Source organism: Coloeus monedula (assembly GCF_965178545.1).
Source record: "Coloeus monedula genome assembly, chromosome: 16".
NCBI lineage: Eukaryota > Metazoa > Chordata > Aves > Passeriformes > Corvidae > Coloeus > Coloeus monedula.
This window is the reverse complement of record NC_138796.1, coordinates 16,545,317-16,559,253: the sequence shown is the minus strand read 5'-3', so window position 1 is coordinate 16,559,253 and position 13,937 is coordinate 16,545,317. Positions and strand designations below refer to the sequence as shown.

Sequence of the window (13,937 nt, the reverse complement as noted above, 5' to 3'; positions counted from 1 at the left end):
TTATTATCACAGAACCATGCAATCCCAGAATGGTTCGGTGTGCCAGTTTGGCCAAATTTAGAAGTATATCCCCTGAGAGAAGGCAGGTTACAAACCACCCCTCCCCCACCAGGTTTGGGAAAAAAGAAACTTTTTCCTCGAAGGAAAGTGAAAGAGATAAAAACTATTTATTTAACAAACACACAGAGAAAAAATTACTAATGCTAAATAATGAAACCTCTCGCTGTAGAGAGAAAACCTGGGAAAATTTCAGAGTCCTTCCGTAGTTTCTCTCTCCCCCTCCTGGGAGCTGGGACAGGGTGGTGGGCCCACCTCCAGGCCCAAGGCCTCAGTGGAAAGTCCTCCCAATGCATTCTGATGTTGAAACAGTCCAGCAGAGAAAAGGCAAAAAACCCCCCGAAGTCCCGGGAAAACAAAAGTTCAACTCTCTGGAGGAAAAGGAGCTGAAAACCTGTCTGAAAACTGGCGGGAAAGAAAGCAAGCTGGATGCTTCCCTCCGCTCTCGCTCTCCTGCCACAGCTGAACACAGAGAGCCATCTCTATCTCTGTGTGACCTTGAGCAAGCTGCAAACTGCTTTGAAGAAGTTTTGCTCAGTTTTTCCTCCCCCCTCTCAGGCTCAGTTTAAAGGCATAGAAAGGCACAAAATTAAGTCCTGGGCATAGGGCAGCGATATGGGATACACATCATAAAGTCACCCAAAGACATTCGGGTCGGAAGGAACCTTAAAGCTCGTTGCATTCCAGCCCCTGCCATGGGCAGGGACACCTTCCACTGTCCCAGGTTGCTCCAAGTCCAAGGCCTTGGGCACTGCCAGGGATCCAGGGGCAGCCACAGCTTCTCTGGGCACCCTGTGCCAGGGCCTCCCCACCCTCACAGGGAGCAATTTCTTTCCAGTATTCCATCTATCCCTGCCCTCTGGCTGTGGGAAACCATTCCCCCTTGTCCTGTCACTCCAAGCTCTTGTCCACAGTTCCTCTTCAGCTCTCTTGGAGCCCCTTTAGGCCCTTCGGGCTCTAAGTTCTCAGAGCCTCCTCTTCTCTAGGCTGAACATCCCCAGCTCTCCCAGCCTGGCTTCAGAGCAGAGGGGCTCCAGCCTAGTCTCTCTTCCTGTACCTATTGTCAAAAAAACCTACTTTTCAGCTTTTTATAAAACAAGAAATTCATGGATGTAATTAGATTGAAACAAACACAAAGGGGCAAATAGGTCTCACTAACCAAAAAAAGATTTTCTTTTTGTTCTCCTATACACTTCCTTAAGCACCACCATAACAAAGGAATGTCATTGCCAAAAGGACCCCTTCATGAAGGAAGACTGGAATAAACAGATATCCATGAAATGCCAGAACATATCTGGACACCATCTCCGTAAGTTCATGGGCAAGGAGAAGTCAAGAGCAAGTCCCAGGGGCTGCATTGTGTTTTCTCAGCTAGCCACAGTGGCTGTGCCTGCCAACACTGTCCCCATGGATACATGGCAATGGTGTGACCCCTGGCCCTGGTCCTTGATCTTCCATGAAAGAGCACATTCTGAGTGTGCATTGTATCAAGTTTTTTTCTTAAAAGAGTACTAGTAATACAGTGAAGATGGAAAAGACACAAGTTACAAACAGATAAAAACCACAGAGAAGGGAAATGAAATACAAGTAGGAGGAAAACAATCAATCATTACTTAAAGGTGTGACACTTGTACCATTCTCAGAGTCAGTAAAATGAAGGCTGAATCCCCTTCCTCATAATATAAACACTGAATGAATGAATGAATGAATGAATGAATGAATGAATGAATGAATGAATGTCTGGCATCCTTGGCTCTCCTGTGTCTACCTAGAAGGTGGTTTGCAACTCAGTTGCTTGCTGCACCTTCTCCTGAGGTAGCACTGTGTCACAGCTGGCTTGTCCAGAGAGGGTTTGGAGCGAGGCATTTCTCTGCCAGAGGACAAATGAGGAGGAAATAGGTTCTTATGGGAGGAGTAGCTCTTTACTGCTCTTTCCCCACTCTGATGTGAAAAAAGCCTGATATACCTTGGATGGGTTTTAGGTTATTGACCCAGTTGTAAGGATACAGTAACTCCTTGGTTTTGTCAGTAAGTCTGGTAGTTATTTTATGGTTCAGCTTAGTTATAAATGAACAAGTTTCATTTGGAGAGAATGTGGCCATGTGGAGCACACTGAGTTGCAGAAATCACTGATCCATACAATAATGATTTGCTGGTGCAAATAAAATACTTTCCCCTTATTTCCAGTGTCAGTCTTCAAGTTCAGTTTGTCCTGAGGCACATGGTAAAGAAGAGAGGGGGAGGTGAGGTTCTGTTTTGTGAGAGACATCAGGTTTTTTAAGCTTTCCTCTCAGATGGCTCGGTTCCCCATCTGTGGAACCAGGATGATACAACTTCGTGTGTTTATTCTGTATTTCAGAGCATTGGGAGCAGAGCATGCTAGTTGTGATATGCTTATAAAGAATTTGGATGTCTACATCTTCATGTAGGTCTTATAAGGATGATAGACACTGATACTGCTTTGCAGTCCACTGTTCAAAGGATGGTAGATAGCCATTTTCTTATGAAAGTAGGAAGTTGAGAGGAAAGGAGATGCTTGCACCCCCTGCAGCTGAGTTGACCCTCTTCATCTTGTGGTTTAAAATTGGCAGGAGGGAGAGTATTGATACAAATCAAGAGACCCATCTTACTTAGTCCAGCACATGAGAAGACTTTGTGTAATCAGTTTTCCTTTTCAGTTGTCCTTTCAGAACTCATTTCCAATTCACACACACTTTCACAGGGAATCCATAAAGTGTTAATTTTCTTTTAAAAGTGTGAAGAAAATCGTAAAACCTTAAGCAGGAAGAACTTTGAGCAGAAGCTGTTTGGACCAGTGACCACTCACAGGTACCTCTAAGGGACAGTTATAGATATTAACAACAGTCCACTTCACACTATCTTGCAGTATTTTTTTGAGGCTCTCTTGGCAGAGGGACATGGATTCAGGAATACCAGTTACACAGAGTAACCCTGATGCTATGTTGTGTCTTGCAGCTTAATTTCCACTGTAGGAATATTTTCAATATTTAAAAGTTTTTCCAAATACCTGGCTTTTAATGAAATTACTTAGCTTTGTCTTTCTTGCTTTTGTATTACTTATGGCCAATTACTGTCCTAAATGGCTTAACACCTCCATGTTCTATCTGATGGAGCCATTATCCACCAGGAAAAGCCACTAAGGCTTCCTTACAAGTCCCAAAATAAAGCTATTTTTGCTAGAAGGTCGATTTTCCTTCACAAGCCCTTTGCCTGAACCCTGCTCAGATGATCAGCCAGTCATGCAAGAGGCTTTATCTCCTTTCCCAGTTCTGTGCCAGTGGCTGAGTGGGGTAGAGGAACTGGGTTTGAGAGCTCCCCAAATTGACAGATTGCAGGAGCCAGTTGCCAGAGCTCTTGAGTGAAAATGTACGTTCTGTTTAGGATCCTTTGCTACAGTTTAGACAGGCACTGACATTTAAGAACAAACATATGACAGAGGCAACAGAGGTGGAAGCATGCTACTGTAGAGTTCATACAATTAGTTTTACAGTTCTGCAAGAGTCAGAGAACTCCAGAATAGAAGTGTCACTGAGAAGGTTATTTTCCAGCATTCTTATTTCATAGTAGCATGGCTCGATATGGGAATTGTAAATGTAGGAACTCCAGAGTAAAGAGTGAAAAAATCATAATGATCCAAAAAGGCTGAGTTTGCATAGGATGGTGAGTTTTAAATTTTGATGAATGCTGCTTTTGTGAGATGATGATATGTGGAAACCCCACAGTTCGCTTGGATAGATTTTGTCCGTAACAGCTTAATCAAACTTGGACTTCTTGAAGCAGTGTTCCAATGTGCTACATATGTTTTCCTTGCCCTTAGAAGAGTCTTCTTGTACACCAGCCAAGAACTGGGGTGGAACATTTAGTCTGGGCAAAAATATGCAGTTCACATATTTGTGCCATGTAATAGTTAGAAGTATCTCTATAAAAATTAACCTTGTTTTAAGAATAGTCTCCAGAGCTGACTGTGGTGACTTTTCACTTTTTAGATAGATATTTGTAGCGATGTCTGAATTCAGTTTGTGTTCCAATAAAATACCTAGAGGAAGACAGTTGGCTTCCAAGACTGTTTCCCATAAACAACTCTACTAAAAATAACCAGAAAATTGCTCTCTTTGCCATCAGGCTTCTTGAGCTCACAGTGTACAATACAGGTTGAAAAGGGCTGTAGAAAGGACATATTTATGAAAATATTGAACATTTTCGTCTGATTTAGTTTCTTTTCTGTTTTGTAGTGATGACAAGACTTTGAGATATATGGCTCAATTTCCCTGAATTAATTTAAGTACATCAATCGATTTCAGATAATTTTATTGTGTATTGTCTCAAGAGTTCACAGAGGCCACAACTTCACAAAAAATCCTGATGAGATTACTTGAAGTGCTTTTTTTCCCCATAGAACTGCTGTTTATCTCTAGTTGTTTCCCATCTGCAGCAAAACAAGCTGGGAGGGGGGTGGCTTTTCCGCTGGGGAAGGAAACAGATAACCAAGTCACTCAGAAGACTTTTGGTTGGAACAGTATTGACTGTGGTAGTGGGGGTGGGCTGGGAGAATGTTACTTTTTGAACTTACATTTCAGATCTGTATGCTGATTTCCTGTTTGAGGCTGGCTGCAAGCCAACTACAGAATTTTGGCATTTTAAAAGAACTCTCATAGTCACTTTTTTATTTCTGTGATAGTTTGTTGGTTTTTTTCAGACACCCCTTGATTCTCATTCTTCCTTTTTGTTAGTGCACTTGAAGAAATCTGCATTGTGTTTTCTAGGTCACCAGCAAGTCTATATCGGGACTTATAATCCTCCTCTTTACAGCTTGTCCTGGAGGATGAATTTGCTGCCAGGAAAAGGGAGAAGAAGGAAAATAGAACAGCCAGTGTTGAGAATACACCACCCATGCTTGTGCAGAACTGCAAACAGGGGAGGGAAATATTTCACTCTTTTTTCTGTGTACCCCACCAAGTTTCACAGGGAGTGATTTAGCTGTGATGAGTCACACGCCCAAATGGGCTGTTTGTAGGAGCTCAGCTGTATTTATCAGCATGAGATAGATTCATAAAGTCATTCCTATAGGTCTTACACAAATTATTTATTAATAAACACCTTTTCTTGTATCAGCTTGACACAAAAGAAGTTGTTACAGTTCAAGGCACATATGGAGCCTCTGTAATCATCATGTGATCTTCATTGTAGCACCAGGCTGGATGATGCTTTGGTTTCTAATAGCACAGGGAATTAGAGTGTGACCATTAGAGTCAAGTGACCTTTGAGGTTTAAGTTGTACATTGCTAAATACAGTAATCTGTTTGGGGTTGGGTTTTTTTGGTTTTTTGTTTTGCTTGCTTCTAATTTAAAATTTCCTTCCAAGCATTTTGGTAGTATGTAACATCTTAGAATTAAACATGTGAGTAGCACAGCTTCTCAGGGGTGATAAGACCCTTTTGTTGCTCACTTTTCTGAATTATAAGGGCTTTCTACTTGTGTTGTTTGAGTTTGTCAGTCCCTGTCTTTAACCTGATGGGAGATTTAGTTAGTGTAAGGCAGTGAATCCTACTTTACGTGTGAAATCTTTAACCAGTTTAGGTCTATTGACAGTAAATTGCTTTTGTTGGTTACCTTTTGGAGGCTTCCTTAGAAATTATGCCAGCCTATGAATGGAATGTTGAAGAGTATTCCCAGTGAACTAGGCAGAATTCCTCTTGGGCAGCTGCTTAAATAAGGATAAATGTGAAGACTCTCACACTTGTTGTCGAATATGAGCATTGCTTGGCCTCTTGGATTCTGAGGCAGCTGGAGCCAGTTAAAGCTCTGCTTTAGTTGTAGTAGGCCTCATATCAGACATAGCTGTGGGCTCCTGTCTGGAATCAGAACTGTGGAATGTTTTGGGTTGAAAAGAATCTTTTAAAACCATCTCATTCCAACCCCTGCCATGGGCAGGGACACCCACTGTCCCAGGCTGCTCCAAGCCCCATCCAACCTGGCCTTGGACACTGCCAGGGATCCGGGGGCAGCCACAGCTGCTCTGTGTGCCAGGGCCTCCCCACCCTCACAGGAAAGACTTTCTTCCTGGCATTTAATCTAAATCTTCCCTTTTCCAGCTTAAATCCATTCCCCTTGTCCTATCGCTGTCTGCCCACGTAAAAAGTCATCTCTGTCTTTTGTTAAGCACCAAGTACCCTTTTTGTACTGAAAAGCCACAGTAAGTTTTCCCCAGAACCTTCTCTTCTCCAGGCTGAACACCCCCAGCTGTCCCAGCCTGTCTCTGCTACAGAGATGCTCCAACCCTTGGAGCATCTTCATGGCCTCCTCTGGATCCACTCCCATAGGTCCATGTCTGTCTCATGCTGAGGATCCCAAACCTGCCTGCAGTACTCCACGTGGGGTCAGCCTGAGCAAAAATACCCTGTGCAGAGAGAAGCAGTCATTGACAGGTGATCTTCCTGGGCATTTCAGTGTCATCTTCTGCTTTTGTTGTTAAGTGCTCTGTTCATCTCTGGATACATCAGAGGGTAAGAGCTGCATAATTGGATCTAGCAAGGCAACTGGGTTTGAAAGAGTTTTAGGAAACACCTCCATGTATATTTAATGTGCATGTTCATAAGCAATTAAGTGAATAGTTGAGTTGAGATACTTTCTGTCTCACACACTTTTCTCTGCATTACATGCTCCTTATTCTTGTATATCCAAATTATATTTATCTGTTAATAGATTTTTTACCACATTTCTAATCAGAATATGTGCCCCTGACATTGAGATGCTACAACCTGCCTGCTGTTCTTATCAGTGTTTAGCCTAAAAGAATACAGGCAGATCTTCTCCCTGCTGCAGCTATATTAGATGAGGAGTTCACCACACTTCTTGTGAGCTACTGTCCTTCCCAGTTTGCTGGTTCTGCTGCTTGTGGGAACCATTTCCAACAAAATAAATGAGATAGACATCCAGATTTTAGGATCTTTGCAAATGTGTTTCCTTTTGCAAATGTGTGAAAACAAAATCACTTTACTGTGACATTTGTGGTTCACATAAAGAACGGGAAAGTTTGGCACTGAGGGTGAAATAAAATTGACAAATAATGAAAACATTTAGTACAAATCAAGCAGAATCTCTATTTTTGCTGTGATTTTTAGGTTACTTAGAGCACCTTATTTACTTGCTGCCTTTTCAGGAAGTTTTAGGTTTATGGTTCCATAGACTTCATCTTAGAACACACCTGGCTTGAGGGTGTTATGAAGCAAAAAGGTGGAAAGAAGTAATACAGAACTCAGGATCACATTGCTCTCAGGAATATCTTCAGCCATGTTTTCCAATGGCTGCTGTGCTGTTCTTTTCTACAGTGAGGTTTTCTGGATATCAGCTGATCTAAAGTGGTTGGAGAAGATGATTCAAAAATTGTTTGATTTAGTTTTAAGAGCACAGAAATTAAAGTATGCATGAGCTCAGCTTTCCTGTGATGCATTAGGGGTCAGGACTGAAACACTGTCATCAGAAAAACATGTTGGGGAAAGCTGGAATGCAATGCTTGAAATTCAAGAAATGTGAGACTATTTGGCTTTAAATGACAAGCTGAGTAGGAACATGAAACTTTTTAATCTTCAGGATATTATGTATTAAAGTTATTTAATGCTGAAAGTGGACTTGCAAAATATTAGTCATTATGATTCAGGTAACACTGTGAAAAGGTAACACTGCTGCAGCAAGAACTGTGTTTAAAGTCTCTGCTACAGTTTTTTAATGTTTAAGGCACTTAGCATATATTTCTAATAAAAGTTTAAAAATCTATATTTCTATTTCGCTTTGGTGTGACTTCATGTATCTCAGCTGGTCCAAAGGTTTTAATTCAACCCCTGTGCTTTGGCTTTCCTCTGGGCCTGAGTCCAGAGGAGCTTTCACTCCAACATCTCCCCCTCCTGTTTGAACCATGTAGACTCCCTTAACAGCTTTGTTGATCATTTGCTGAATACATTGAAGCAAAGTCTTGGACATTCAGGAATCAGGATGAGATCTAATGTAAGGGATATTCTATCCCAGATTTTCCCCGTTAAGTTTCTGATCTTTTTCTCTGAAGTTTGTGATAATCATCAGTGGACAAGATCAAGACTTGGCTGGAGACCCTCAAGGCCTGATCCTGTCTGGCAGATTACTGTTTGTAGTAGTTCAATATCCACTGAAGTGCTCTTTCTTCCCTGTCCTATTAGTAAGGATTTCCCTTTCCAACAGCTCTTCTGTCAGCTGTTATCCATCCTATTCAGCATGTGGAGTTTGTAACAGGTCCTTGGAAAAAAACAGAAACCCCAAAACCCTCTAGAGGGAAATTTCTGAGCATTGACACAAAATTCCATGTACGATGCTGGTTCCATTTTCACCAGGAGCCTTTTCCAAAGCAAACAGCTCACTTTCCTGTTAACAGGGAGGTGTGAGGCTGTGGAGCTTTGTAGCTGTGTGAATCCCACTGCTGTCCCAAACAGCATTGCTGTTTCCTCTCTTCTTTCCTTCCTCTTTGCTTCCTGGGGCTTTATTTTCTGTCAGAGGTCCATCCTTTTTGAATGGCTGTCAAATGCTTGTGCAGGTGGCAGGAGTGAGGAAGTGGTGGAGCCTGGAGCCACCGCAAGCTCCAGTGGATCTAGGATCATTGATTTGAGCTTGTGATAGACTTTGCAGGTAATACTTAGCACACTTAGTTTTCTAAGCTAACAAGGACTTTTGTTCAGACCATGGGAAACTGTTGTGAAATCTACACAGTTTCAGTTGAGTAAAACCAAGAAAATTGTAGGTTGAGCCTTTCCCCACAATATGAGATTTCATTCTATCAGTGACCATTGCAGTTCTCTTCAGCACTTGTTGGCGTATTCCAGGATGAAAGAGATCAAGCAGAAGTTGGAATTAGAGGGAATATGATTCAAGATAATTTCTGAAATTAAGGATTTCAGAATGTAAGGATGAGGAATTGCACAACAATTCTTCAGATCATTTGGATTTTGAAAAGGAAAAAACAGGAGGTAGATGCTGGTGTTCTTTCATTTGAAAGTGTAACAAACAGAAATTACCCAGCCAGTACTTCAGAAATGTTTAATAAGATCTAAGTTTGTTCATTCTTAAATGCTCTTCTCACACAAATGATCCGTCTGACCTAAAGTACCTTGTCTTTAACTCTTCAAATGAAGCAGGAGAGAGTCTGGCAGGGGTTTCTCTTGGATCATTTGCATGGGACAAGTGCTTTTAAATACAAGTGTCATATTCACTGTTCTGATGTTTTTGCTCAATATTGCTCCTTTTCTTTGAGAATGGCTGAGAGGTTACTGTCTCAGAGTGGAGACAGTGGCTCACAGGACCTGGGGTGGCCACTGTCTTCCCCTTCAGTATAGGACTCTTGGTCTCCAGATGCAGCAGCAGCCCTTGATCAGAGCATGGAAATGCTGGGCTTGCTCACTGTCTGTGCATGGTTTTTGTCTGATATCAAAGACACTTCATCCATAATGTCTAAAATGCTGTCGCCTGGGCCCAGTCCAGGGAGTTTAGTGAGTGCAGACCCCTGATCGCCCAGGGAATCAGCAGTTGATGTACCACTCTTCTGGAAAACTAAGGAGGTCTCCAGAAAGTCTATTTTATATTGGGTTAATGCAGATATAATGGCTTCTTCCCACCTTTTTCAAAAGTATGCATTCTAGAAAACTTCAGGTGATTGTTCTGGATATCAGGAAGGAATTTGTGTAAAAGTAAAGTGACATTAAGATAATGAGATGTAAAATGAGTATCATGACTTCAGGGCAGAAAACCATCTGATGATGGTAAAGGAGAGTGTGGCATAACTGCAAAGGGGGATGGGGAATGGGGCAGGGATAGTGACTGTGTTATTTCTGCAGATTCACACAGCACAGTATGATATCTGGCAGCCTGTGATGATACGATGTCTTCATATCATCACAGGCTGCCAGATCCATCCCTTCACTCCTTTTGAACATAGGCAGGCAGATGAGCTCCTTGATCCAAAAGCTTCTTCAGCCATTCTTATTAGTATTTTCTTAATGGTTCTGACTGTGGCTTTTCTCCCCTGTCTCCTCCCAGCACTGGGGATTTCAAGGTTCAGCTTGCATAACAGGTAATAGCAGGCATTTCCTCCTCCTGCGTCGGGATATCCTGGCGCCCTTCAGTCTCTCTCTGACTGTGTTTAAAACAGACTCCAGCACAGGAAAAAAAAAAAAACCAAAAAAAAAAGCCCAGTCTAAAATTAGCAGCCATGGTAGAAGAAAGGCCCACGTCTGTCCCCTGTGCTGTTTGTCAATGAAAGAACACATCCAAACAGGGCCAGAATGCATTTCCGCTCTGGAAAAACAGACAGGTCAAGTTTGGAGAGGATGGGAGAGTACAGCAGGCATCACGCCGACAGTCAGGGAGAACTATCCAGAAGGTATCCACAGTTACACACACACGAAGGGGCTGTAGGGAGGGCTTTTATGGCAAGGCTGTATATCCGCCTTTTGGAAGCACTGACTGGTGCTTGAGGCTCTTGCTGTACCTGGAAGATGGATCAGGTGCTCTGAGGGTTAAAGAACCTCTGCAGTCTCCTCCTCTCATCTGGATTTCAGGTTCCTCATCCTTAATGGACCTAAAAAACCTAACCATTTTATTGCTAGGAGACTGTATTTAAATGATCTAGGCCAGATTCTGATTTTGCAGTGGTGTAAACATAAGGTCTCAGTAGTTTTATGCCATTCTTAATATTCTCAGTTGCTAAAGTTGAAATCAAAACTTTAAATTAAATGGTGTTGCTTTATTATAACCTGTTCTTTGCATTAATAATATATTTATAGATATATATAAATGTTGTGTTCTTAATCTGATCTTGTAAACAGCTTGAATGTTACTCCATTAATGACAGTTTCCTGCATGAATATTGTGTAGGATTGGACTCTTACTGTAATGAATACTGAAGTTACTTACTTTATGTAGTAATGAAAGGTATTATTGCAGAATGTTTACACTTTGTTGACACTGTTGTCAAAATGGAATTGTGATAAACCCACTTCCTCTTTTCCTCATGCAGTTCTGTATACAGTCCATGAGAATTGCTGAGGGAATTTTATTTATGGCAGTCAGTGGTATGAATTGACTGTGGCTTTCTTTGCTGGACTGCAGATCTATCTGTTTGTCAAAATCCAGCTGGTGGTCATTGAGTAAAATTCAGTAAGCTAAAATCAAATAAACATGTTTCAACAAGACTTCAAAAATTTGCTCAGCCCTTCTGCTCTGCTTTCTCACAGTTCCTTTAGTATATTTTGCCCTGCTAAATTGTGGGATTACGACATATCCAGTTTGTTTCTCTTATGTTTGCCTTCCTGGTTTCATAGGAAATAATAAAGGCTTGGGTTTTTTTTGGTTGGCAGAAGCCTCATTATGATATATGCCAGATAAAAAAGCTTCTATTCACGTGCTGCAGAATCTCATGGGGAGAGCTTGTCAGAGACAATGGACTTGCTTTTAGATATAAGCCTTTTTGCTATTCTTTGTACTTGAAAGATTTATAAAGTAAGAAACACTTTTCCACCTGGATTTAGTAGACTGAGTACTTTTCCATCGGGAGAAAGGAATGCACTTACTGGCAAGCTGGAACACAGCAGCTATGGCCTCCTCCCACCACTGGGTATCCTGGGAGATGATGGGGAGCTCCATCAGCCCCAGGACGAAGAGGAGCTGGCCGGCAGTCAGAGCCACCGTGGCAATGAGGTTGCAGGCGCGCATCATGTCGAACTGCACTAGGGAAACAGAAGCAGCATAAAGTTACAACAGTATAAAATTGGGAAAAAGGAAATCCTGACTGAGAAGGAATATAAAGTTTGTCAGTCCACAGAAAACAATTCTCAGACAGCAGTCCCTTCTCCCAGCAGTCCCTTGCTCTAACTGCCTTCCCTGGGGTCTGATTAAGAAAGGATTTTCATCAGGATGTGTATTGATTCTTTCCTTTAGTTGCACAGCATCCTCTCAGTATTGCTTCAGTGCATGAAACAAGCAGCTAATTTCCCAGAATGGCTCATTGGAGATGCTGGAATTCTCTTCACTGAAGATTCTGCCTGTAATCCATAGAACTGTTTGGGGCAGGATTGATGCTTGCTTTGTATTTGTGTGTCACAGACTGAAATGGAACCATAAATAGTTTTTCGATGCCCTAAAATAATAACCATCCCTAAGACAAACTAATAACACCCTGAATTTCTTTTTCCTCTAGTCCATCTGTATTGTCCTAAAAAACATCCCATGGATGTTAGTGCTAAGGTCTTACTGGTTTACAGAAGCTTTGTTTAGAGGATTCTTGAATTTTTCTTCTTTTACCCTTTATTAATCTTTCTGATACACTGCAAAGACCCTTAGATTTCCATCTGTTGGGAAATGGTTGTAATGAAGATGTCAAGGCTTGGCAGTTCTAATGAGGTGTTAGGGCATAATCTGCATGTACAGGTAAAAAGTTACCTTTGTAAAAATTGTGTGTGTGTGTAAATATACATATATATATTAATTCTAATAATATCTAACAATGAAGTTGTTGGAGTATGTTGTGGGGGTCTACTGTTGACCACCCGGCCAGAACAATGATACTGATGAATTATACTACAAGGAATTAAGGGATATCTCTGTATCAGCTCCCCTGGGCCTTAAGGGTGATTTTAAGTTTCCAGACATCAACTGGGAATATCGTACAACAGACACAAACAGATCCAGGAAATTTCTGAAGCATGTTGAAGGTAACTTCTGGTGCAGGGACTGAAGGGCCAACTAGAAAAGGTGCCCTCTGAGATGTGCAATTTGTAAAGAGAGACTTGTGGGCAAAGTGGTGACCTCTTAATAGTGCAGGAGCCAGCAATTCCAAAGCACGGGGAATCATGCAGGCAGGGGAGAAGGAGGGCCTGGCTGAGCAGGGATCTTGAACTGAAAAGGAAAGTGTACAGGCCAGGGTCCATGCTGGAACACCATGACAGGGAGGATGACAAACTCAAAATGAAAAGGACATTGAGTAATTGGGAGTATGCCCAAGGCAGGGTGACCAGGATGGTGAAAGGCCTTGAGGGTAAGACACGCAAGGAGTGGCTGAGATCACTTGGCCAGTTCAGCTTGGAGAAGAGAAGGCTGAAGAAGACCTTGTCAGATTCTGCACCTTCCTCAGGGGGAGGTGCTGATCTCTGCTGTCTGTTGCCAGGACCTGAGGGAATGGCTGGAGCTGTGTCAGGGGAGAGTTATGTTGGTTATTAGGAAAAGGTTCTTCTCCCAGCAGGTGGTTGGGCACTGGAATAGGCTCCCCAGGGCAGTGGTCATGGCACCAAGGCTGCCAGAGCTGTGGTTTGTGGTTTGTTTGCTCTTAGTGATATGTTTTAGTTTTAGGTAGTCCTGTGAGGAACAGGGAGCTGAGCACAGTGATCCTCGTAGGTCCCTTCCAACCTGAGATAATCTATGATTCTCTATTAAAGAACAAATGCAACAGTGATTATAGACGTGGACATCTGTAGTCTTGGCCAGAAACCTGATTAAAATGTGTCTCCCAATGGCGACTGAATTGAATATATTAATTACAAAGTTGGGTACTTTTATTCAGGCTTTTTTTCTGACTTTTCCTGTTAGCCTGATGGATGTCCTGTTTTTATCCTTTTCCTTTCTCTCTAGCAAAAGGTGGTAGTTACAAATACCATTGTGCCAGTCCCACATCACTTGCTATGTGTCATTGCTATTCTGAAATAGAAGTAGCACCATGTTTAAGTTGGCATATACTAGAGAAAGACAGACTCTGGACATGAATATTCAGCAGATTTTTAGAAGTGTTTTAACTGGCTTTAAGTTTGGTGGATGCACTGACCACTAGAATTTGGTTCCTGATCTTCCAA

At 42.0% G+C, this 13,937-nt stretch overlaps 2 protein-coding genes across 2 annotated transcripts in view; one reads left to right on the top strand and one right to left on the bottom strand.

Annotated features, from left to right (window-relative positions):
- IFT140 (intraflagellar transport 140) overlaps window positions 1-13,937 on the top strand; it is a gene marked incomplete at both ends in the record, with an annotated part of 98,860 nt that overhangs the window by 56,919 nt on the left and 28,004 nt on the right. The gene's annotated exons all lie outside the window — the stretch shown is intronic.
- Window positions 1-13,937, bottom strand: part of TMEM204 (transmembrane protein 204) — a 28,918-nt gene that overhangs the window by 3,166 nt on the left and 11,815 nt on the right. The window contains exon 2 of the mRNA XM_082292440.1: window positions 11,667-11,822. Coding sequence (XP_082148566.1) covers window positions 11,667-11,822 — 156 coding nt within the window. The remainder of the gene's footprint in view (window positions 1-11,666; window positions 11,823-13,937) is intronic.